This window comes from Symsagittifera roscoffensis, chromosome 3 (assembly GCF_963678635.1).
Source record: "Symsagittifera roscoffensis chromosome 3, txSymRosc1.1, whole genome shotgun sequence".
In the NCBI taxonomy this organism is placed as follows: domain Eukaryota; kingdom Metazoa; phylum Xenacoelomorpha; order Acoela; family Convolutidae; genus Symsagittifera; species Symsagittifera roscoffensis.
Genome location: NC_087064.1, coordinates 25,966,977 through 25,991,202, shown reverse-complemented (window position 1 = coordinate 25,991,202; position 24,226 = coordinate 25,966,977). Strand labels below are relative to the sequence as shown.

General features: G+C 35.1%; 3 protein-coding genes across 3 annotated transcripts in view; all 3 read left to right on the top strand.

Moving 5' to 3' along the window:
* Nucleotides 1–24,226, top strand: part of LOC134842165 (uncharacterized) — a 423,659-nt gene that overhangs the window by 131,496 nt on the left and 267,937 nt on the right. The window lies entirely within an intron of this gene.
* Nucleotides 1–24,226, top strand: part of LOC134842166 (uncharacterized) — a 409,681-nt gene that overhangs the window by 131,502 nt on the left and 253,953 nt on the right. The gene's annotated exons all lie outside the window — the stretch shown is intronic.
* LOC134842167 (uncharacterized) lies at nucleotides 9,211–10,382 on the top strand. Its single transcript, XM_063858381.1, has one exon. It carries the CDS (start codon nucleotides 9,257–9,259, stop codon nucleotides 10,256–10,258), a length of 1,002 nt encoding a protein of 333 aa, XP_063714451.1. The 5' UTR covers nucleotides 9,211–9,256; the 3' UTR covers nucleotides 10,259–10,382.

Sequence of the window (24,226 nt, the reverse complement as noted above, 5' to 3'; positions counted from 1 at the left end):
ATAAATCCGGCCGCATCGTGCAAAATAGCGTGCAATCGTAAAATTTTGGAATTTTTCAAATATTTGTCCAAGGAAGAGTTATCAATACCAATCAAGCCACCATAAGGTCTCAACTTAATTAAAATGTCGTAGTTAAGGTTATCAGAACTAACAAAAAACAGAGAACATGCAGCTAGAAAATAGTTGCGTCGGTTAGAATTATCAGGATAAGTTTGTTTCAAAGACGTATAAATTTCGTGAATTATTTTCAAATCAATAGGAGTTACTCTGCTTTTTTGCAATTTCATTATTTATTTTTTCCAACACCTCTCCAACCTGCTGAATTTCAAGCCAGTGGAAATAAAAGTGACCTTGCAAATACCATTTAGACTCATTAAGATAACGGTGGTAAATAATTAAATAAACCACCGGAAGTTTTTTGATAGCTTGTTGAAACATAGACGGATTTTTCTCTCCAAGTCTTTATCAACCCATAATGAGTTAAAGTCAAACGAATAGTCGAAAACGTTTTCATAATCAGCAATATTCAAATCGCTCACAGTGCCATACTTTTGTTTTGTAGAAATGCACCAAGAGATTTGTTGAAGCTCACTCAAATAAAATTGTTCTTTGAAAATCAACTCGTATTCTTTCTTTGAAATTTCCTTTGCCCTTTCGAGGAAGACGACGTAGCGTTCATTACATAATTTGAAAAATGAGTTTTTTTCTGCGGTTGAAAACACTCTTAATTGTAAATGTTCATTATCAATATCTTCAGTACACCAAGTTCCCTCTAATTTCATTTTTCTTATTTCAAAATTTGACAATTTTATCATTTGGTATATTTTGCCCAGAAACGGCCGCCGCCTTTTGAGAGTAATTTCAATTTACTGCCTTTTCACCATAAAATTTAGGTCAAGTTAAGGAATTAGTTTACTGCTGCCAACAGTTAAGCTACGCTGCCAAAATGGCCGGCGAATTTTTATTATATACCATAAAAGTCAATTCCCCGTTCACTAACAAATTTCAACTAGGTCGAAAGTTCATTTACCCTAAACAAGCATAACAATTAATATGATTCATATAATTAATCAGGACCAATAATTAGGACCCCAAAATTTGGAATTAGAAAGATTTTTGTATCGTGTCCCTTGTTGTTAAGCTAAACTTAGCAAGATCCTAAGTAGGGGGTCTTCTGCTTTTTGGGTGGAAAATCTCTTTCGTTTACAAAATCCTAGGATGAGGGTCCTCCAAAAAATTAAGGACCCCTTTCCTAGGATTTTGCTTTACGTGAGGACCCCCCCCTTAGGAAGGACCCCCCCCCCCCCCCCTTAGGATCCGGGACACGATACAATACTACTGGGGACCCTTTGGGTAGGCAGCGGGTCGAATGCCTGAGAAGGGCCCCCCCCCCCCTAAATCCGCCCCTGCACCTAATCTTCAGGTTGGGTTTCGATTCCAGCGCATAGAGCTTTTTTATTAGTTTTTCTTCATTTTTTGTTGTTTTTTTGCTTGTGTTTGCGAAGTTGCAGCTTGTCTGTGTGATACGAGCGCTACTGCTTCAGCGAACTTTGCACTCTGCATCGTGCAATTTTATTTCACAGTTTAATTTGTGCTATTTCAATATAATCTTGCACTAAAGAACATTTGAAGCCAGAGAGATTCTAGCAAGCTCTTGGAATTTAAGTAGGTTTCAATTAGCGTCAAATCTCAGCGGGGAAGAGGTTAAGTTTGACACTCTTCAGAATGACGGGAATGGATCCTAAAGAAATTCGCTTCCTCGGTATTTCAGTTACAAATTAATACGCTTGCAATTAGCAAGCGATAGCAAATAGGAATTTAGATTTTTTCGAGCTGGCAACATGTTTAACAAAGTATACAGTGCTGATTTAAATTAACCGGACAAAACGAGCAAAACTTGAAATTTAAAACACGTTTTTCTCAAATTGGGTTGGGTTTAGCTGAAAGCTTATGAAGACAAAACTTGTTTAAAATTTTAGCAGATTTCATATGGTGTAATTTGTTTTGCGAAATTCAGGCCAAACATTTTACCCCAAAAATGGGTCATATTGGCTTTTTTTAATTAATCAAAATTTACGCAAAAAATACCCAGTCGATCACAGACATATTTATATCAAAGTGAGCCCCTTACCTAGTCCAACAACTTTAAAAAGGGTTAAATAAAAAGTTGGTATTTTATATAGTAAAAACCACCTTTTTTGTCTATCAAACAAAAATAAATTAACTAATACAATGTTTTGGAGAATATACCCTTCTGAAAGTTTGTTGGACTACGTAAGGGGCTCACTTTGATATAATCATGTCTGTGATCGACTGGGTATTCTTGGCGTAATTTTGATTAACTAAGAAAAGTCAATATGACCAATTTTTGGGGTAAAGTTTTTGGCCTGAATTTCGCAAAACAAATAACACCATATTAATTCTGCTAAAATTTTAGGCCAGTTTTGTCTTCATAAGGTTTCATCTAAACTCAAACCTATTTGAGAAAAACGCTTTTTAAATTTCAAGTTTAACGCGTTTTGTCCGGTTAATTTAAATCAGCACTGTAATAAATTCATATTTTTTGGTTTCTCTGAAACCCTTGGTCGAGAGGTAACGACTACGGCTTAGACGCTAATGGTTCTAGCTTCAAATCTGACCAGAACCTCTATTTAAATTCCGTGAACGTAGTGAAGCCACTTGCATAGGTCTTGATGGTATTTTTTGGAGAAAAATTTGCGCTGTTAATTTAAGATGTCCGAGCGAAACTGGAAAAGTTGGATCTAGTTTTCTCAAATTGGGTTAGTTTTAACCAAAAACTGTTCCATCATGTTTTGTTCGAAGAGCTTTAAAGGCATACTTTTTACTGTTTCCTTGTGTTCACTGGCTTTTTCCAACTGGGTGTTGGCTGTTTTTTTTTCACAATTAAAGTTTACGGTTTCAAAAAACTGTTGTTTCTGACAATATGGTGTCGGTCTAGTTGCAATATCAAGCCTTTTTCAGTGTAGTTGTAAGTATTTTGGGTTACTCCTGTAATATGTAAATTTACAAGCTCTGACTTTATGTTTTCCTTTTGTTTTTTTAGCTTTGTACTGTATAACTGGTTCCGTTATCAGTTTTATTGGAAGGAACTGAAACATAATTTTACACTTTCCCCTTCTGAAAACAAAATGATAAGAAACTCAGATTTTCAGAGCTTGATTGCTGGAAGGTTTTCATAACAGCATTTTTATTGGCTTAAGTTTTATTGGCTTAGTTGTCGCTCGATAAAACTTTCTGAATACTTCGACTTGTGTTCCTCAAATGGGACAAAGTTCTAGACAAAAATATGAATTTTTTTTAAATGTGTTCCCCGGAGTTTTTTCGTTTTTTGTTTACTTTGTGTGTTTTCCGTTTCTAAGTTTGACTGCTCGCTTGCATTTTTTGTTACCTTGATAATGATTTTGGAGATATGACGTTTTTCATCAATTTATGAAAAAATTTCGAAAAGAGATTTCAAACATTTACAAATCTGAAATTTCAAATTTATAGGTGGAGGCTGTGAGCGTACCCTCAGGGCTTTCAATTTTTGCTTCCAAATATGACTGCTCAAAAAGACTACTGAAGTTTTGAGTTATGACGTTAAAATTTTTTGAAAAAAAGTTTCAAAAAGAAAATAGATTGGGTTTCTTAATCTTCACAAAATTCAAAATTTCCAACCCTATAATCGGTTGCTGTCGGGGAACTCTCAGGGGTTTCCTGTCTTGCCTCCAAAATTTATATTTAAAATAATACCTAAAATTTGAAATTGTCGGCCTTTTGTTGGGGGTGATAGCAGGGTACTCTTAGCACCTGCAGATATGGCTCACATACGTATAGTTGCTCAAATTGTTTTTGTTTCCGAGACTTGACGTTTTGATATTTTGAAATTATCGACCCTATGGCGGGGTGATGTTAACTTACTCTCAGGTGTTGCTGACCTCCAAACAAGGTGGCTCAATGATTTTCGGATCCATCCAGTCACCTATCGATCCATTCAGCCATTCATTCATCTTTCCAACAATCCATCGATTCATCTAGCTATCCTTCCATCTAGCGGTCTATCCATCCATCAATCGAACATCAAGCCATTCATCAGTTTTGCCAGTCATCTATCGATCTAGCCATCCATACAACGTTTCATCCATTCTTCCAAGTATTCCATCCAACCAGTCATCAAGTTATCAAGCAAGCCATGGAACCAGGGCCATCAATCATTCAATTAGCCATCAAGTTATCAAGCAAGCCATGGAACCAGGGCTGTCAATCATTCAACCAGCCATCAAGCCAATTATTCGTAAGCTAGTCTAGGCATTTAGCCATCCATCTAGCCATCCATCCATCCAAAATTTCACCCATTCGTTCATTAAGCTATTCATTTATCAAGAAATCCATGCATCAGGTCATCCATCCATGCATCTTTTGTCCACCTATGTATCTAGCCATTCATCCAAGCAGCCACCCGTCTATCAAAAACAATCCATCCATATATCCGTTCAGCCATCCATCCATCAATTAGGCCTTTCAGTTATCAAGCAATCGATCTATCCTTCCAGTTAAGTAACCATTCATTTAGCCAACCATCAATTTAAAAGTTCATTCATCCAGTCCCATCCATCCATCAAGCCATTCACTGTCATAATTTATCCAACCAACCATTTAACCATCCTTACATCTAGCCATTTATTCAGCAAACCGGCAAATCATCTATTCTGCTATTCATCGATCCATTCATCCAACCAGCTATCCATTCATCAAGCAACCCATTCAGTCAGATAACCAACCAGTCGACCATCCATCTTTCCCGCCATCTAATCTTCAATCCATTCAGCCTTCCATCAATTCCGCTCTCTATGTAACCATCCACCATCCCATCTAACCATTCATCTATCTGTCCAGCCAATCGTCTATCTAACCATCCAATTAACCAGCCATCCATTCACCCAAGCAGCCTTCCATCAATTCAGCTATCACTCAAGCCATCCCTTACTCAAATCAGCGATCCCTCCAGCCAGTCATCCACTCGTTAATCCAACCGGACACCCACGCATCCATGGATCCCTCCAGCTGTCTAGTCCATCTCCACACTCCCGTGCTTCCACGCAACCGTTCATTCAGTTAGCCACCATCCAGCTATCCATCGATTGATGCATGCAATCTGTCATCCGTCCGTCCATCCAACTACTCATGAAGACATCCATTTATCTAGCGATCCCTTCATCCTGCCTTCCATCAACCCAGTCAACCAGCGCTCTATCTATCAATCGAGACCTGCACCTATCCTGCTATCTATACATCCATCCAACGATCTACTCATCTGCCAGTCATCAATCATCCGGCAGTCCATCCATTTGTTCAGCCAGTCATCCATCCATCCAACCATTCATCATCTAGATATCTATCCGTCTTGTGTCAATCCATGCATCCATCTAGCCATCCATGCATCCCTCCAGCAATTCATGTCAACCATCATTGATCTAATCATCTTCCAACCAGCTTATCCAACCAGTGATCTAGCCATCATCCAACCAGTCATCCATCATCGATCTAGCCATCATCCAACCAGCGATCTAGCCATCATCCCACCAGCCAGCCATGTCATCCATCATCGACCAGTCATCCATCATCAATTCAGCCATCCATCGAACCCGTCGTCCATCGTGCCATCCATACATCCAGCCAGTCGTCCTTTTATCCAGTGATCACCCAAGCCATCGATCCTTTCAACCAGCCGTCTAGCCATCCAGCTAGACAGCCATCCATGCGTTCATCCAACTATCCATTCTCCCTTCAATCCATTCATTCATTAAGCCATTCCTACAACCAGCTAACCATCCATCCATCTAACTCAAAGGATATCGTTTTTAATGAGCAGCTTCGCTGCAGTGGGCCTACTAGTTTCAGTGCAAAATGTTTTAGTTATATCCTTTTTTGAAACCGCATTCGTAGCTGCCTTATATATAAACAAAAATTTACGTGCATGTCGAGACCAAGTTACCATGACTAAGTGATAAAAGCACGACACTCCTAGTCTGAAGGACTCCTAATTCGAATCTCAAAGTCATTTTTTCAAGTTTTTTATGATATATCTATTCTCGCATTTTGCCGTTTTTCGAGCTCTTTTTTGCCCATTTTGGCACGTTTCCGTTAAATGCAACGTCCTTTTTTGTATAAATTTATTTGAGAGGAAGGGGAGAAACTTCAAACGGCCAGTTTAATTATCATAGACGAAATAAAACTGTGGGTCTTTGCAGTAAATCTTTTTCTATGCGATACTGTTGAAAAGAAGATACAAAAGTAATTATCAGTTTTTTGAAGTGGAAGAAAAATCAGGCGTCTGATCCAGGCGTTTCTCAATCTTTTACTTATGAACTGAAAAAGGATATTGTTGCGCTTGCTGTAACTATTGATTAAAGTTAGTGGTTCCGCCTTTTGGAATCGAAGGTGTCCAAGTGTTGCGCGATCATATTCCGAGATGGTAATGTTGCAGATGTAATTTTCGTTGAAGTATCCTTGATATTTTGGTCACATTCTTTGCTCATAAGTGAAGTTCATTAGTGTGTAGTGTGTTCATTAGTGTTTGCCAGTGCCCATGTTTCTATATCACAACGGTTTGGGCGTAAATTCTGTTTTTAAAAACGCAATAAAAAGGAAACCTAACGCAGTCCTCATTTTACCATCTTAGATATGAGCTTCTCAATCAAGGTTTTTAAACTGATTGAAAACGAAATATATCGTTTTTCAATTTTTCAAACACTTGAATGTTTTCTGTAAATCTTGGGGATCTATTTAACAATTAACCCCGTTTCAAGTAATGGGGGGGGGGGATTGTTGAGTAAATTAAGTAAATAGAATTTTCTGCCAATCAGAATGCAGCAAAATTCGAAGTTTACATAGAACGCTCTAGTGCTAGTTTTCTGCTTTTATTTCTTTATTAGATGCTTCACTGCTTTTATTTTCGAGTTTTTCGAATTGGTTTCCGTATACTTCAGCAAGTCCTTTTCTGTATTTTTCGGGCAATTCATGGTTTCATGTCGATAACTTCGATCAATGAACTCATAATGGCTATCTCAATTCTGCAGTTTAAATATATGCCAATAAAATCTCCATTTCTTTGACAGTTTTGAGCTTCGTTACTAAGTGGCTGTTCCGTTATTAAGCTGCTGCGTGTTTTGTTTCTGTGTTCATTTAGGGGAAGTTGTTTACGAAAAATACCAGCAGTATTACTGGCGGCGAATCTATTATATATTTAAATGCGGGCTTCACTATCTCGCCATGTTTAAGCTTTTTCAACGTATTATTTTTGCATGTTTAAGCTATATCGTATATTGCAATGGTTAAGAATTTTTGTCGATTTTCTAATTTGTTTTAGTGGTTATTTAACCGAGTTTAAATTAAGCAGCCCAATATCGATTTAGGGGTTGTGAATTTGGCCTCCAATTTTGAATGCCTGAATCATTTTAGTTAACGAGATAAGACGATTTTTGAGGTTTTTTCAAAAATGTTCAGAAGTTTCAAATACAAAAATAATTTACAAAACTTGAAGTTCCCAACCATGTAGTTGGGTGCTGTCAGAGTATTATCAAGGATTGCGAGTCTTGCCTCCAAATATGACTAGTCAAATCCTTGTATTTTTCGAGCTATGACGTTTTTTGTGATTTTTTTCAAAAATTTTCAGAAAACTTAAATTATTATGATTTTTGAAAATTTGAAATTCGCAACCCTGTAGTTGGGTACTGTCAGAGTACTATCAAAGATTGCGATTCTTGCCTCTAAATATGACTGCTCAAATCCTTGTAGTTTTCGAGATATGATGTGTTTTGTGATTTTTTCAAAATGTTTTAGAAAAATTATATTTAATTTTTTTCGCAAAATCTGAAATTCCCAACCCTGTAGTTGGGCCCTGTCAGAGTACTTTCAAATATTGCGAATCTTGCCTCCAAGTATGACTGCTCATTTTTTTGTATTTTTCGCTCGAGATATGACGTTTTCTTTGTGATTTTTTCAAAAATTTTCAGAAACTTAAATTATTATGATTTTTTAAAATTTGAAATTCCCAACCCTGTAGTTGGTGTACTGTCAGAGTACTCTAAGGAGTAACAAATCTTGCCTCCAAATATGACTGTTCAAATCCTTGTAGTTTTCGAGATATGACGTTTTTTGTGATTTTTCAAAAATTTTCAGAAAACTTAAATTATTGTTTTTTTTTTTGAATCTGAAATTCCCAACCCTGTAGTTAGGTCTTGTATGAGTACTCTCAAGGATTGCGAATCTTGCCTCCAAATACGACCGCTCAATTCTTTGTAGTTTTCGAGATGTGACGTTTTTTGTGATTTTTTCAAAATTTTCAGAAAGTTTAAATTAATTTTTTTTGCTTCAAAATTTGAAATTCCCAACGCTATAGTTCGGTGTTGTCAGGGTACTCTAAAGAGTTACAAATCTTGCCACATGTGACTGCTAAACGCGACTGCTCAAATGCTTTTATTTTCCGAGATGTGAAGTTTTTTGATTTTTTCAAAATTTCTACAAAGAACTTATCTACAAAGAAATTCAAAAAATTTGAAACTACCAACTCGATGAAGATACAACCTTATTGTCAGCGTCACCCGGGCGTCTCAAATCTTGCCTCTTAATATGAATGCTCAAATCCTTTCAGTTTCCGAGATAAGATTTTTTTTCAATTTTTTTTTCGGGAAGCTTAGGTTTAAAAAAATTCACAAAATTTTGAATTCCTAACCCTATAGTAGGGTGCTCTCAGGGACTCTCAGTGGTTGCAAATCTGGCCTCCCACTTTCTCCAGAGGCCCATTAAGTTTTCGAGATGACGCTTTTAAAATGGGAATTTAAAAAAATAAAAAGTTCGAAATTACCAACCATGTAATTTGGTGCAGTCAGAGTACACTAAAAGTTTGCAGATGTTGTTTCCAATATATGCGGTGTTTCATGAGTTGTCGAAAAGTTTCGAGGCACCGGAGGTGCGTTAAACGCTAGTCCTATTTAAATCGAACTGGTAAGTATATCGAAGGGCTGTACACAAGGCCGTGCGGTTAATGTACTATAAAAAGTCAATTGTACTGAGCGGATCCAAGGTGTTTATATCACGTTAACCTTCATTTGCCCATGAAATAATGCGAAAACGATAAAGATTGTTTTCATAGTGGTTTGAACGAAATAGTTATTTTTTAAATTTTAAACCCAAAGGGAAATATGTCTTTTTTTAAGTAATTGGTTTTTAGTTTGGTTGGTTCCAGATTTATTGCATGTTGAATAGTCAGGCGGTTAAGGAGCTCTCAGACATAAAAGAGAGAGTTAAGCATAATGTGCATTTCGCCGAAGTGCAGAAGTACCACGACAATGTACTGTGGGTCACAATAAGTCGAACTCCCAGAGTGACTTTAGACTGTACCATTCTGTTCACTGAATACTACCCCCAAGACCCACTCATAATTCAACTGAAGAGTAAAACGCTGTCTGATGAGCTGCTGAAAGGACTGGTCAAATTATTGGACGAGAACTGCAAAAAGTATGTTGGTCAGTACCAGGTGGTGATACAGATGAAGTTTCTCTCCGACTATTTAGTGGACAATCTGTTCTGCTGTTGCTTTGACGAGTTTCAGAAAATCAAACGAGAAGTCTGTTCAGATTTCGTGGAGTTGAAACCGAAACAAAAGAAAGGCGTCGCGCAGTTTAAGATAAAATGCAGAGGGCATCAATCTTTGGTAAAAATAACAGTGCCAGTTAACTATCCAAATGAAGCAGTTGCCATTGATCTGAAAGAATTTGAATCAACCTTACCCCAGTATTTGACAAATCCGATTTTGAAGCAAGCAGTCGAAGAGGTGAGGAAATGCGTGGAACCACCTTTGAATTTGAAACTCCTGAAAGGCAAACCTTTTGAAATTAAGCCCTCGTTTTATCACGTAGTGAAGTTTCTAATAGTGGACAGCTTGCTTTTGTTCAAACAAACAGAGTGCAAATTATGCGGTGAGCCGGCTTTTCCGGACAACCCAAATGAAGTGCGAACATATGAGAGGGATCCGATGTATGTGGAAAGAGTCTATTGTGGACATATCTTTCACTTCGGCTGCTTGCACAAATTAATCAACACTCCTCCTTTCAACGAGAACAAGCAGTGTCCAGTTTGTAAATTGACAATATACCACGAGAGGTGGAAAGAGACGCCCCAGGTGTTGGCAGACAGGTGGGCACACAAACAGGCCAAGCAGAGAGAGCTGGAGGAGGTGATAGACTTCCTCCAGTAGACCACATCAAGTTTCATTCATCATCGCCAATGAACTTATTAGACTCCACTGCTTCTGGCTACAATTTTCAGCTACTCTTATTAGTTTCAGTGTCCTATCAAATGAAATTTAATGTATATCAAAAGTGGTTTCAATTGCAGTGGACCTTTTTCGAGCATGTCCTCTTCAGTTTTAAAAATGATGTATGGAGATAACCGTCCATGTGAGGATTGAAGAATGTCCTCTAAGAATCCAATGAATCCACGCTTGGGAAAAAATTACAATTTTTCAATTTTAAAATAAATTCATCGTTAAAATAAATTTTTATCAAATTCTTGTATCTCGTGGATTGGATAAAAACGGTCTACTCGCACACTAACCGTCTACCCTTAAAGTTTATGGACATGCAAGAAAGAAAACGGAACAAAAAAAATTCTCTGGATATTGCTAATGAAAAGTGATACATTTTTTCATGTGTGTAATCCATGAATTTTTGATAAACAACAGCAAAAAGACACAATTTAACAATCGGATGCAACCTCCAAATTTTTGAGGTACTGTACTATTTATCGGCGAACATAATTTGCGAAACAGATGAAATAGCTTCATTTTTCCAAAACTAAGCTTTCCAATGAGTTTAATCACTGCCTATTTCACCAATTTTTTGTACAACTTTGCTATTAAAGGTGTGTGATCGGGATAATTAAATGCAATCTACAACAATTTTAAGTGCCAATGAACGCAGCTGACTTTTGATACCTTTTGAAGTTCTATTCAAATTCATTTTGTAGAGTGAAGGCAAGTTAACCTCACCATTTTTAAGATTCAATGAACGTAGCGCAGACTCTTATATAAGGTCATGATGTTTTTTCTCGTTTTTTGCTCAGGAGTAGTCTTAAAATTTGTTCGGGCACAAGTTTACTTTTTGCGTTTTGACTTTCGATTGCTCGCCAAGCTTAAATAAATCATCATCATAGAGAAATGCACAAAACAGCGTGTGAAAGTTTGAAATTCTTACTACCTCAAAAGGTAGAAATAAGTAATGAGTAAAAAAATAATATGATGCATCAGTGTTTTAGGTGGCTGGCCATTATTAAGTAAGCTTCATTTTTAAAGCTTGAAGCGGGCTATTAAGTATACGTCCTCCGTTTTCGTGACCGACCAGCTCTGATTCAATATACCCAAGACGCGACTACGTAAAAGAAATATTTCGCAACTCGAACAAGCGGTTGTTATTTGAGTTGCTAAAAAATGCTGATGCGGTTTTAAAGTAGAAACAAAAATATAATAACTATATGGGACTTCACACCGTATCTGAAAAATAAACCGAAATTGCAAGCTGAACAAACATCAGTGCTTTTCCGTTTTTTTTTTGATCCACGCAAATACGGGTATCACAAGAAGACATGATGTGGAACCAACTTTCAAATGGAGCCAAAAACCTTTGTATCCAAGCAAATATAGGCAAATCGGCGATATTCGAGCTAAAATTTAAAAAAAATTCTGACTATCGCGAAAAAACGGTGTACATTTTTCCTTATCAGGCCAATTCAGATGGAAGTTTTTTACCCAAGTGAGTTACACTTTTACGCAAGTGAGTAGATAAGTGTACAAATTTGTTTTCGTTATTGTAGTAACTAGTTCATGGAAGTTCTTGATGCTATCTCCTTCCCCTCAAATAGTCCGTATAAATATGTTATCGGCCATATAGTTTTGTTATTGGCCATTTTAAAGAGTCGATGAACGTAAATCAGACTCCCATATTAGTCACGATGATTTTTTTCCGTCACGATGTTCAGGCGCAATTTTACTTTTTGCGGTTTGACTTTTGATTTTTTTTTGAATTCAGTTTATTTCTTTTGTTGAAAAGAAGGCAATTTTCAGTATCGAGCGCAGAAAAAAGGTAAAGATTCCGAAAAATGTGATCAACTTCAAGTTTCAAAAATAAGGCTTATTTTTTCATTTTCAGGTATCCCCTGCAAAATAATTTTTTTATTCAATTTTCTCAAATTGGGTTAGTTTTTGTTAAAAATGTTTATCATAAATCATAAGCGAAGAAACATGTATTATTTTAGGAATCTATGTCGGATTTTCACATTTGTAATAGCAAGTGTTGTGCTACCGGGTACTAGATCTTCTTTTCCGTAAAAGTCTTTGTTCACAAGATTCATATGGTTTCTGTTGTAAATATGGCAACATTTTTATTTTCAGCAATTTAAAAATCCGTTCTTTTTAAAATTTGTGTTCTATGTTGATTGTAATTTTGTCAGCTCGATTGTTAAAATTTTTTTCTGGTTTTTTAGTTCGGCTAAATAGATATTGGCCTGTCAAAATTCGGCTCCGTCGCGACATTTTGAGTTGTTTGATGACTGAAAAAAAAAGGTTTTTTGAGCGTGTGTGTGTGCTTTGAGGGGAGGTGTCTTGAACGTTTTTCATTGTTTTTTTCTTGCTTGGTATGTTTTTCAAAGATGCAAATTATATATGTATTATATTGTGGGGGCGTGTTTTCTTTCAAAACTAGTCTTTCTCGTTTGTTGATAGCTCAAGTTTTTTATATTTTTCTTTACTATCCTCGACTGCAGAATAGAAAAAGATGTCTAAATGCTTCTTAAATTAACATTTTGAGAGCGAGTGTCTCGTGATGGGGACATATTTTTTCCCGTGAAGAACCTTGCTTGTAAATATACAGAAAAATGAACTTGCTTCACTACAATTTATAGGTTCCTTTCCACTTGTTCTAAAAGTAAAGTGATAGTCTTTGCACCCTAAGCTTCAGGGTGCAAGTCCCTGTTGGAACTTGATTTTTCCAGTATAATTGAAAAATTGAAAAGTTGCACTTTCATTTGTTTGTTTTTTTGTTGGCTTGATTTCCAACGTTGGGAGTTTTTTTAAATCTAAACAACTCTTACTATAATTGACAGTCGTATTTGTTTTCGTCAATTTACCAATTCTGAATCAGAATTATTGTGATTTATTTGCTATAATAAAAGTTTTGATTTATATATTTCGAATACGCATTTTTTCTGACTTTTCTCAGGCAAACCTTGATTATAATTTTATTAAATTTTGAGGTTAATTTTAAAAGTATTTCAGATTTAAAAAATTCAAGTTTTAATACTTAATTCCAGAAAAATGCGTTTAACATTTTTTATGATTTTTTTGCTTTCGAACTGTTCTGTGCTGGTGGTTGTTTCTTGAGGCTGTATTTCTGTTTTGAAAAAGTCTATTTATAAATTCTCAAATAGGGACTCAAATAAATTCTCTATTATCAAATGGGACTATTAATAAATTCGACTTGTATTATCAAATGGGACCATAAGTCTTTTTTTTCAAGTTAAAAATTTTCAAAATATTGTTGCGTTAGTTTCAATCAACAAAGGTGAAGATAAGAAATTAAAGCGTGCAATTGTCTTAGCAAAGCCCTAAAACAGGTGATCTCATAATTCATGTGCTATTTCCTCTACCATCTCAAATTCTTGTGCCATTTTTGGAACCAATTATTTTTCAGTCATAATAAGTTCATTGAGGATAAAACTGTCTGAAAAACGATCCGATTTTTCTAAGAGTTGATGCTTGTAGTTCAGACACAATAGGTCGTGATGACTTTTTTTCGAAAATCCTACTCTAATATACTACAGAATTAGCATTCACCGGGAAGTCTAAAAGTTAAATTACAGTTTTTCTAACACTTCAGTTTTCTCAATGTGAGTTAGTTTTTATCAAACAAGTGACTATCATAAATTGTTCTTGAAATTCGAAAAATTCTAAGGCCATATATTTTTTTCTTTAAAGCTCGAAAGCCAGTTTGTCAGTTTTTTTTCTGTGCGTTCCATGTCTCTCTTTCCAAAAGTCTGTGGGCTATGTTTTGATTTTTATTCCAATTCATATCTTTAGTACACTTGTGAGCTAGCAAGCGTAGTTTTTAAGAATTATTCTGTTTTTTTTTCGAACCTAATTCGCAAAATTAAGTGCCTTTTTTTCCAATGTTTTGAAAAATAGGTAGGAACTTTGTATTCGGGTCTGTTTAAATTTTTTCTTTTTTTATTTGTAAATTCGATTGTATCAAAACAAACGCAATTTCAAATTTTTACTTTCAAAATTGCCTATTTCAAGCATCAGTGTGGACAAGCTTACTAATAAGTTTAACAAAACTATCAGTTTAACATCAGCCTCGACCAAATTATCTCAGTTACCTTCTATGAAAAAATCACTAGTTGAATGTAATCTTTTACCAGTTTATCATTTTATCCAGGTCTAAAAGTGGCAGTTTTTTACTATATGCGATAAAATTTACAATGGCCTGAAACTGTAATCAATTATTTTTTTTACTGGAAATGTTCCACTTTGCATAAACAATGGTTTTTTTATTACTCCGCTTGTCCTAGAAAGCGTTCACTATAATAAAAGATTTATTGAAGATGGTGAAAACTGGCCTTTTCAGACCCAGATAATTTTTTGAGTGCTTGGAACCAATCATTAATGCTTTGGACGGTAAATGAGATCATTTGATGACGGTCAATATAAAATTTCAGCTAATCTTAGTGAACAAATTCCTCATTAAAGAAAACTCAAATTATTAAAGACGCAGTGTTTTCTTAACTAGTGGACAAAATTAAACGCAAAATCACGTTTTTTTTCTCTCTAAAACGCCTAATTTCAAGGACCATATAGGACACTATTTAATAAAATTCCCAATTTTTTCTACATCAATTGATTGCAAATGATCTGAACTTCCCTCTCTGAAAGTCTCAATTTTTAAATTGAAACGCTTACCAGTTTTTTGAGTCTCAAAATAACAATTTTCACTATTTGTGATAAGTTTTCTATGGGAGTGAAAACTTTTTCGAATAAGTGGAAAAGACAAATTTGATCAAGCGGTGTGAAATTTTTTTAACAAGAAACTTGCATTGTTCGGTGTTACACCTTTCCTCAGCTTTTTTTAAAAATATTTTGTCCCAGCTTCGGAAAACTTATTACAAATGCTGAAAACTGGCAGGTTCAAACCCGGAACTGGTTCGTGATTTAAATCAAAATAGAGTATTTCATTAAAGATATTTCAGATAATTTCTTATTAAGTGGTGTCTAAATTGTTCCTTAAAAGTATGCGCTTTAGAGAAAAAAACCTGAGCTTGCGTTTTTAATTTTTTCCAATTCCCTGAGTTTCAAAAAAAGTTCACACTTACTGGATGCTTTTTTCAGTTGCTTATTAGAGACTCAATAAAGAAATTATTTTTCTCTTATTAAAAATAACGTTTCCACGCCGTTGGAAAAACTAATTGCAGAAAAATTCACTTCGATCGATGTAAGACTTTGTTCAATTTTGCGAAAGACGATGTAACAATAGTTCATTTATGCCAAAATTAAATTAAAACAACGGCACTTAGAGATTAAAAACATAAATTTGCGTTCAACTCTGATCACTAGTGTAAAACACTAGTGGATAAAATTAAGCGCAACGTTAGCCTTTTACTCTCGAAAATGCTTTATCCTAATGTGCATTTTGGACAATATATACTCGATTTCCAGCAAAATTTTTGCATAGACCAAAAGCAAATGCTCAAGGCTACCCCCATGAAACTATCAATATTTGATTTCAAGACTTAGCAATGTAATCCGGTTCTGAAAAATGCCAGTTTTCCTTAGTTGTACTAAGTCTTTAAATCCGCGTGATAAAGTATATAACAGCCGAGTATAGTAAAATTTTTCACACTGATTATTTTTCACTACGATGCGAAACTTAGTGCAGATGAGGAAATCTGGAATTTTCAGACCGGGGTTACATTGGTAAGTATTTGAAACCACACATTAATACTTTCATAGAATGTAGTTTTTATCATTTAATCTTGGTCTATATAAGTTTTTTTACTGGAAATCGCAGTAAATGTTTTTAAATTAGACTTTGAAAACAGGCGTTTTATAGAGTAAAAATCTGAGTTTGCGCTTAATTTTGTTCGCTAGTAAAACAACAGGATATAATAGGCTCTTTTTCGCATAAAACCGAGTGTTCATCATTGTGGATTTGCCCTTTTTGAAAATGTCTAGGTTAATTCAATTTACGAACTTTATAGAATGATTTTTTTTTCGAATATCTTAAAACTAATTTTCACTTCACAAATAATGGAGCCATTTAAGTCATTTGATTTCAATAAGTTCTTATCAAAACTTGCCGAATTCTGATGATATGTTTCAACAAGTTGGATTTGTTTTATCCCCGCATGTTTTTGCGGTTAAGCGAGTTTGAACTACATATTGTGCTGAACAAGCTTCTGTATTAATGATTTTATTTACTCTAGTGGACAAAGTTAAGGGCAAATTCAGGCTTTCATTCTCGAAAAAAAAATTAAATTTGAAGACCACTTTGGTCAAAATTTACTGAAAATTTTAACAAAATTTTCACATTCAATTGATCTGAACTACCCTATCTGATAATTTCAATTTTTAATTTGAAAAATTAACCAGATTTTTTCCGGGTCTTAAAAAGCCAGTTTTTTGTCTGCGCTAGTTTTGCATCGTAGAGAACTCTTTCTCAAATATGCGAGGTAGAAAAAAATTGTTCATGCGAAGTGAAACTTTTTCAGCGAGAAACTTGAAATAGCTTTTCTTAATTCAGCAGATTTTTTTTATTTTCACGCGAATTGCGGATGATGAAAATTGGCTTTTTCAGACCCAGGAATCTGGTGAGTGCTTCAAATTAAAAATTGAGACTTTCAGAAAGAGTAGTTCACATCAGTTGTTGTCGGTTGATGTAAAAATTTTGTTAAAATTTTAGATTAATATTGTTCAAAATGGTCCTTAAATTTAGGTTTTTTAGAAAGCAAAAGCCTGAATTTGCGTTTAATTTTTTCCACTAATGTAATCGAATGAAATGACCTAAAACAAAGTTTTCATACGCATTCCACTTAAGTTCAGATAAATTTGGACAAACTTTGTTAAAGTTAAAAATATTTTGAAATTTTATCAGTTTTTATATAGCAAAATTCGGTCACATCCGCAAAATACACAGTTTGCAATTTATTGAGCCGTTTTAGGGTTCACTTTTGAGTTTTTCAAAATTATTGCACTATTAAAGAACTGGTAACAATTCAAACAATTGTTGTCCTCATCAAACTTTTTCCAAAATTAACAGACCTTGAAAGAAGCGAATTTGAACATTTTGTGTCATATCAGTTTGTTTGGTTAAATTGACACAGTACTCTAGAAACTTGTTCGGTATAACATGCAGTGGCAATTCGATAAACCGCGAAACATGGGTAATGAAAAACACTTTAACTTAATGAAATATACGCGAGAAAAAAATAACGCTAACGCTAGAGAAGTTAAAAACAAAAATTTAAAGAAAATTTTTCAAGAGGCGAAATTAGCAATTACCACGATCACTTCTGCCCGGAATCTGTCTGTGATGTACCAAATTAATTTTGAAAACATTCTGAAACTTTACATGCTGTAAAGATTCACTGCAGAAAAATTAGTTTTTCAAAGCTCTAATTGAAAAGTCTAAGTTATTTTTGCTGAATTTTGTAAACCGCGAAAGAAAAAATTATCTTAAATTGCAGCTCTCACAAACTGATGTGGAAACGTCGAGTACTTACACGTATAATCCAAAGAAATAATGTAAGAAATTTGTTCCTCCAATTTAAGCGACTCATTGTTTATCTGGTTTCAAGTTTTTTTGTTTCAAGTTGAGTCAGTCAAAAAATCTCCTCATAACCTGTTGTCTTCAATCAAGGAGTAAAAAGTTTTCAAAATCACAAGTTTTTACGATTTTTTTACTTTATACTTTTGACGTTTATTTGAATGCTTGTTTGTTTTCTCCAGTAGTTACACTGGGTGACATTGAAAAACGCAACAGCAAAACTTTAGTAAGCCAAAAAAACTTTAAAGGTTTATATTTTTTTACTATTTGCAAAATCCATATGCTTGCACTGATGGATAGCACCAAAAACTGACGACATGCCAGAAATTTAATCTTTATCAAGAAAAATGATCACAAACATTGTACAAAAGGACCTAAATGATCGTTTTTTTTTTACTATTTGCAAAATCCATATTCTTGCACTTATGGATAGCACCAAAAACTGACGACATGCCAGAAATTTAATCTTTATCAAGAAAAATGATCACAAACATTGTACAAAAGGACCTAAATGATCGTTTTTTTACTATTTGCAAAATCCATATGCTTGCACTGATAGATAGCACCAAAAACTGACGACATGCCAGAAATTTAATCTTTATCAAAAAAATGATCACAAACATTGTACAAAAGGACCTAAATGATCGTTTTTTTACTATTTGCAAAATCCATATTCTTGCACTGATGGATAGCACCAAAAACTGACGACATGCCAGAAATTTAATCTTTATCAAGAAAAATGATCACAAACATTGTACAAAAGGACCTAAATGATCGTTTTTTTACTATTTGCAAAATCCATATGCTTGCACTGATGGATAGCACCAAAAACTGACGACATGCCAGAAATTTAATCTTTATCAAAAAAATGATCACAAACATTGTACAAAAGGACCTAAATGATAGTTTTTTTACTATTTGCAAAATCCATATTCTTGCACTGATGGATAGCACCAAAAACTGACGACATGCCAGAAATTTAATCTTTATCAAGAAAAATGATCACAAACATTGTACAAAAGGACCTAAATTAGGCTCTTTTTCCACCAAGCCCCCCCCCCCCCCCCCTCCCACCTCACACGACCATCAATTTATTGTCTAACTAGTGGTTTTACGAGGTTAATTATGAATACCAAATATGTTTGTCATGGCATAATCAGTATGCATGTGAATTTTCATGACAATCGGACAATGTGAACAAAAATTTTAATTAAAAAAATTTGCAGGTGGAGGGAAAAGGAAAAAGAGCCCTAAATTGTAGCTGATTCAGTTCATGGAACGAAAGTTATTGATTTTTAAGCTCGTTTTTACAACATAAAGCTGAAAGAAACGCCATGAACATACTTTTTTTTGGCTCAAAACTGGGTTCTTCTGGTTTTTTTTCAGGCATAAAATACTTTCAAGCTTACACGAAAAGACAAAATTGAAAAGAATCGATAAGAAATGTAAATTTGTTGCCGAAATGTTATCAAATTTGGGCTCTTTTTCCCTTTCCCCCCACCTCCGACGAACATCAATTTTATGGTGTAACGAGTGGTTTTACAAGGTTGAATAGGAAGACCAAATGTGTTTGGCCCATCATAATTAGTCCGCATGTCAATTTTCATAATGATCGGACAATGTGAACAGTAACTATACTAGTAAAAAAAATTGCAGGTGGGGGGGTGTGGAAGGAAAAGGAGCCCAAATTTGTTTCAAGAGCATGAATTTGTAAGATTTCACGGTTTCTTCAACCGTTTCAATGTCGCCCAGTGTTTCATCAGACTTCGGTAAACTTTTACTACCTATTGCAAAAATAATCGCTTCAGTAAACCTCAGTTTAGTGAAATAAGAGAGGAATAAAAAGAAGTTTTGAAAACTGAAACTTTCAGAGAGTGTATTTTAGATCATTTACAGCAGGTCGATGTAAAAATTTTGGTGAAAATCTGAATAAATGTTGTCCAAAATGATTCTTGAAATAAGGCATTTTAGAGAGTAAAAACCCAAATTTGCGTTTAATTTTGTCCACTAGTGTACAGTGCTGATTTAAATTAACCGGACAAAACGCGTTAAACTTGAAACTTCAAACAAATTTTTCTCAAATTGGGTTGAGTTTAGGTGAAAACTTAAGAAGACAAAACTTGCTTAAAATTTTAGCAGAATTAATATGGTGTAATTTGTTTTGCGAAATTCGGGCGCAAATTTTTAACCCAAAAATGGGTCATTTTGGCTCTTCTTAGTTAATCAAAAATTACGCCGAAAATACCAAGTCGATCACAGACATAATTACATCAAAGTGAGCCCCTTACGTAGCCCAACAAACTTTATGAAGAATGTTTTCTCCAAAAAAAATTGCAAATTGTTTAAAAATTGTTTTTAAATGAAAAGTTGGGATTTTATATAGTAAAAACGACCTTTTTTGTCTATCAAACAAAAATAAACTAACTTATACAAAATTTTGGAGAAAACACTCTTCATAAAGTTTGTTGGGCTACGTAAGGGGCTCACTTTGATCTAATTATGTCTGTGATCGACTTGGTATTTTCGGCGTAATTTTTGATTAACTAAGAAAAGCCAAAATGACCCATTTTTGGGGTAAAATTTTGGGCCCGAATTTCGCAAAACAAATTACACCATATTAATTCTGCTAAAATTTTAAGCAAGTTTTGTCTTCATAAGTTTTCACCTAAACTCAACCCAATTTGAGAAAAATGCGTTTGAAGTTTCAAGTTTAACGCGTTTTGTCCGGTTAATTTAAATCAGCACTGTATATGAGAAAGAGACAAATCGATGAGCATTCCGGAGCTTCGAAAGTGAAGATAGGAAGGCAAGATTGACTTCATTTAGTTCAAAACTAATCAACCGCCACCGCAAATGTGAACAATTGTTAAAGTCATTTGTGAGTCAGAGTGACATTTGACGATAAAAAGAGAGAAAATTAGAACGGCGAGACGAGATATTTCGAAAAGCTGAAAATTCACTTGGAAAAAGGGATGATGCTGAAAATGAGCGCAAAGCTGGTTGCTGTTGTCATATTCTTATCCTGTGGCGCACAGTGTTATCTGCAAGGAATCAATTGGGTCAACGAAAAAAGGGGAGAAGCGGCTGTCGATGCCGATGACAAGGGGGCTAATCAGAGGGTCAGAAGGGCTCTCAAAGACACCGCAAGAGCACAAGCTGTAAGACAGTGGCATATCGTCTCCTTTCTTCCCCCACCCACCTTGTATTTTTTTTATAATATCCAAAACTCAATTTACGAAGCCATGTTTAAGTTACTTCTGCTCAGTGGCGTGCGCAGAAATTTTTGTAGAGGGGGACGATTTTTGCGGAATTTTTTTTAGGTCGTTCTATTTGATTTTCTCGAACGCTTCGAAATTCTATACGGACCCTAATTTGTTAAAAAATTTTCTGCGCCGAAGGCAAATATTGCAAAAAAACAGGCCAAAAAAAACGTTTTTAGGCACTTTTTGAGAAAAATTAGACTAAAAAAGTTGCGTTTTTTGGCTCGCGCTCCCCACTAAAAATAAACTATATACTGGATACAAAAATAACGCAACTAGGAAAACTAAAAACGAAAAAATGAGAGAACTTTTTTGAAAAGGCAAAACAAATTGGTTGCTACTTCGTTATTTTGATACACTACTGGACAAAATTAAGCGCAAATTCAGGATTTTACTCTCTAAATTTCCTCTTTTCAATGTCTATTTAGGACAAATTTTTCTTCGAATTTCAGTAAAACTTTTACATAGACCAAGGGCAAATCATCAAAGCCACCATCTATAAAAATATCAATATTTGGTTTTAAAGACTTACCATTGTAATACAGGTCTGAAAATGCCAGTTTTCCTCATTTGCTCTAGGTTTTCTACTTCGCGTGAAAAAACAAGAAACGTCCAAATTTGGTAAAATTTTCACACTGAGTGTTTCAATTTTCTCGCTAAAACGAATCACGTCGCATGAACAATTTTTTTACTCCTCTTTTTCAAGAAAGATACACAACGATGCAAAACTTAGATTAAATTGAGGTAAACTGGTATTTTCAGACCCGGATTACATTGGTAAGTCTTTGAAACCAAAGATTGATAATTTCATCGATGGTGGCTTTGCTGATTCTGCCTTGGTCAATGTAAAATTTTTACTGAAATTCGAAGCAACTTTCGTCCAAAATGGACATTGAAAAGAGACATTTAAGAGAGTAAAATCCTGAATATGCACTTAATTTTGTCCACTAGTGTAGTGATATGCATACACTAGTGGATAAAATCAGGCGCAAATTCAGGACATTTTTCTCTAAAATATTTGTTTTCATTGTCCATTTTGATAAGTTTTCCCTTCGAAATTCAGTAGAATTTTTATATAGACTAAGAGCAAATGATCAGAGCTACCCTCTATGAAACTATCAATAATTGGTATCAATGACTTACCAATGTTATCCGGGTCTGAAAATGCCAGTTATCCTCAGCTGGGCTCTTTTTCCTCCCCCCCCCCCCCCCCCCCCACCTGCAAATTTTTACATGTAAATTTTTTTGACCACATCGTCCGATTGTAATGAAAATTTACATACGGACTAATAAGGCCACGACAAACATATTTGGTCTTCATACTCAACCTCGTAAAACCACTCGTTACACATATATATTGAAGCTCTTGTGAGGTGGGGGGAAAAGGAAAAAGAGCCCTCAGCTGCACTAAATTTTGCAGAACGTGTGAAAAAGTAAGAAACGTCAGAGTTTAGTAAAGTTTTCACAATGATTGTTTCCCCATGAACAATTTTTCTACTCCGCTTGTTCGAGAAAGAATTCACTACAATGCAAAACTTAGTGCAGATGAGGAAAACTGGCTTTTTCAGACCCGGATAACATTGGTAAGTCTTTGATACCAAGTAGTGATAGTCTCATAGAGGGTAGCTTTGATCATTTGCTCTTAGTCTTTGTAAAAATTTTACTGAATTTTGAAGGAAATGTTGTCCAAAACGAACAATGAAAACAGGCAATTTACAGAGAAAAATCTTAAGTTTGCGCTTAATTTAGTCCACTAGTGTATTTATTATGTGAGAAAATCAGAAAAAAAATTGATAGATTTAAAAAAACAACTAAAATAACGTCATTTTTCAAAGCTCTTATTGAAAAAATTATTGCAGTTTTTGCGAAACTTTCTAAATCGAGCGAGCAAACATGATGTGAAGTTGCATCGCTTAAAAATTATTAGAAAATTTTCCGTGCTTATTGGTTTTTGTCGGATCTAAATGTACAAATTGGGGCTCTTTTCCAGTTTCCCTCCCCCCTTCAAATTAATTTTTGAAAACCTTATTTAACGTTGTCATAAAGCTAGAAAATTGGCATGGTGAACAAATTGGCAATTATGAACAGATTTGTTCTTCATACATTACAGCGTAACATCACGCATTTAGCCGTAATAACACGTAAAACAAACATAAAAATTGATATTTTGAAAGGTAGGGGGAAAGTGGAAAAGAGCCCAAATTGGTTCCTCTGATGTGAGGGGCTAACTGTCTGTCAGATTTCAAAACTTTTGGTTCATAATTCAGGCAAAATTGTGCTTCCAACGTTTTGTTTTCACAAAAGAATCTAATGATTTCATGATTACAAGGTTTCATAGGGAATTTTTTTGATTTTTGGAAGTTGTTTCGTTGAAAAAGGGCAGTCTCAACCCCCCCCCCCCCTCCCTCGGCACGCTATTGCTTATGCGGTTTTAAATTGTAGAAAAAAAAACATTTAATTGTGGACAAGTGAACACATTTTGGTTCTCTTTCTCTGTTTTCTCTCTCCTTTTTTCTCTCCGACATTGCATGAACCATTTTTAGGCTAGTTGACTTTTCAAAGGGGGACTGGAATTTATCTACGTATGTTTTGACGCAATGTCAATTAATAGTAGCTGTGATGATGTCTCAGGTGAATCTTCTAGACGACTCGGACGGAGGCCAGAACTACCCTCTGCGTCCCTACACACTCACAAACCTCACAGATGTTCTGGCAGTGGAGTGGACCTGTAATAATACATTCGGCACCAAAGAGAAAGAACTAGGTATGCTGCTACCGCCCATTAACTATGTTATTATACTACAGCCGAGTGAAGAAGCCTCAATTTTCACTTAAGTCGTTGAAACAAAGAACGAGGATGTAGTGATGATAGCGAGTAGCTATCCGGGTCTAGGTGCTCGATTTATGTTTCGACTTTGAAAGTCCAGCACGTGCAGTTTTGCGACTGGAACTCCGCGGTCGAGAGGCAATTTTAAGTTGAGAACAAAGTCGAAACATACCCACTTTGGGCCGAGATAGTCGAAAAATAGGTCGCGCAAAGTCGTGTTAATATGATCACTTGAATTCAGTATTTGTCGTTTTTACAATTCTTAAATC

Bases quoted from the DNA above. Each gene is read 5' to 3' on its own strand.
- LOC134842167 (XM_063858381.1), top strand. From the start codon at position 9,257: ATGTTGAATAGTCAGGCGGTTAAGGAGCTCTCAGACATAAAAGAGAGA.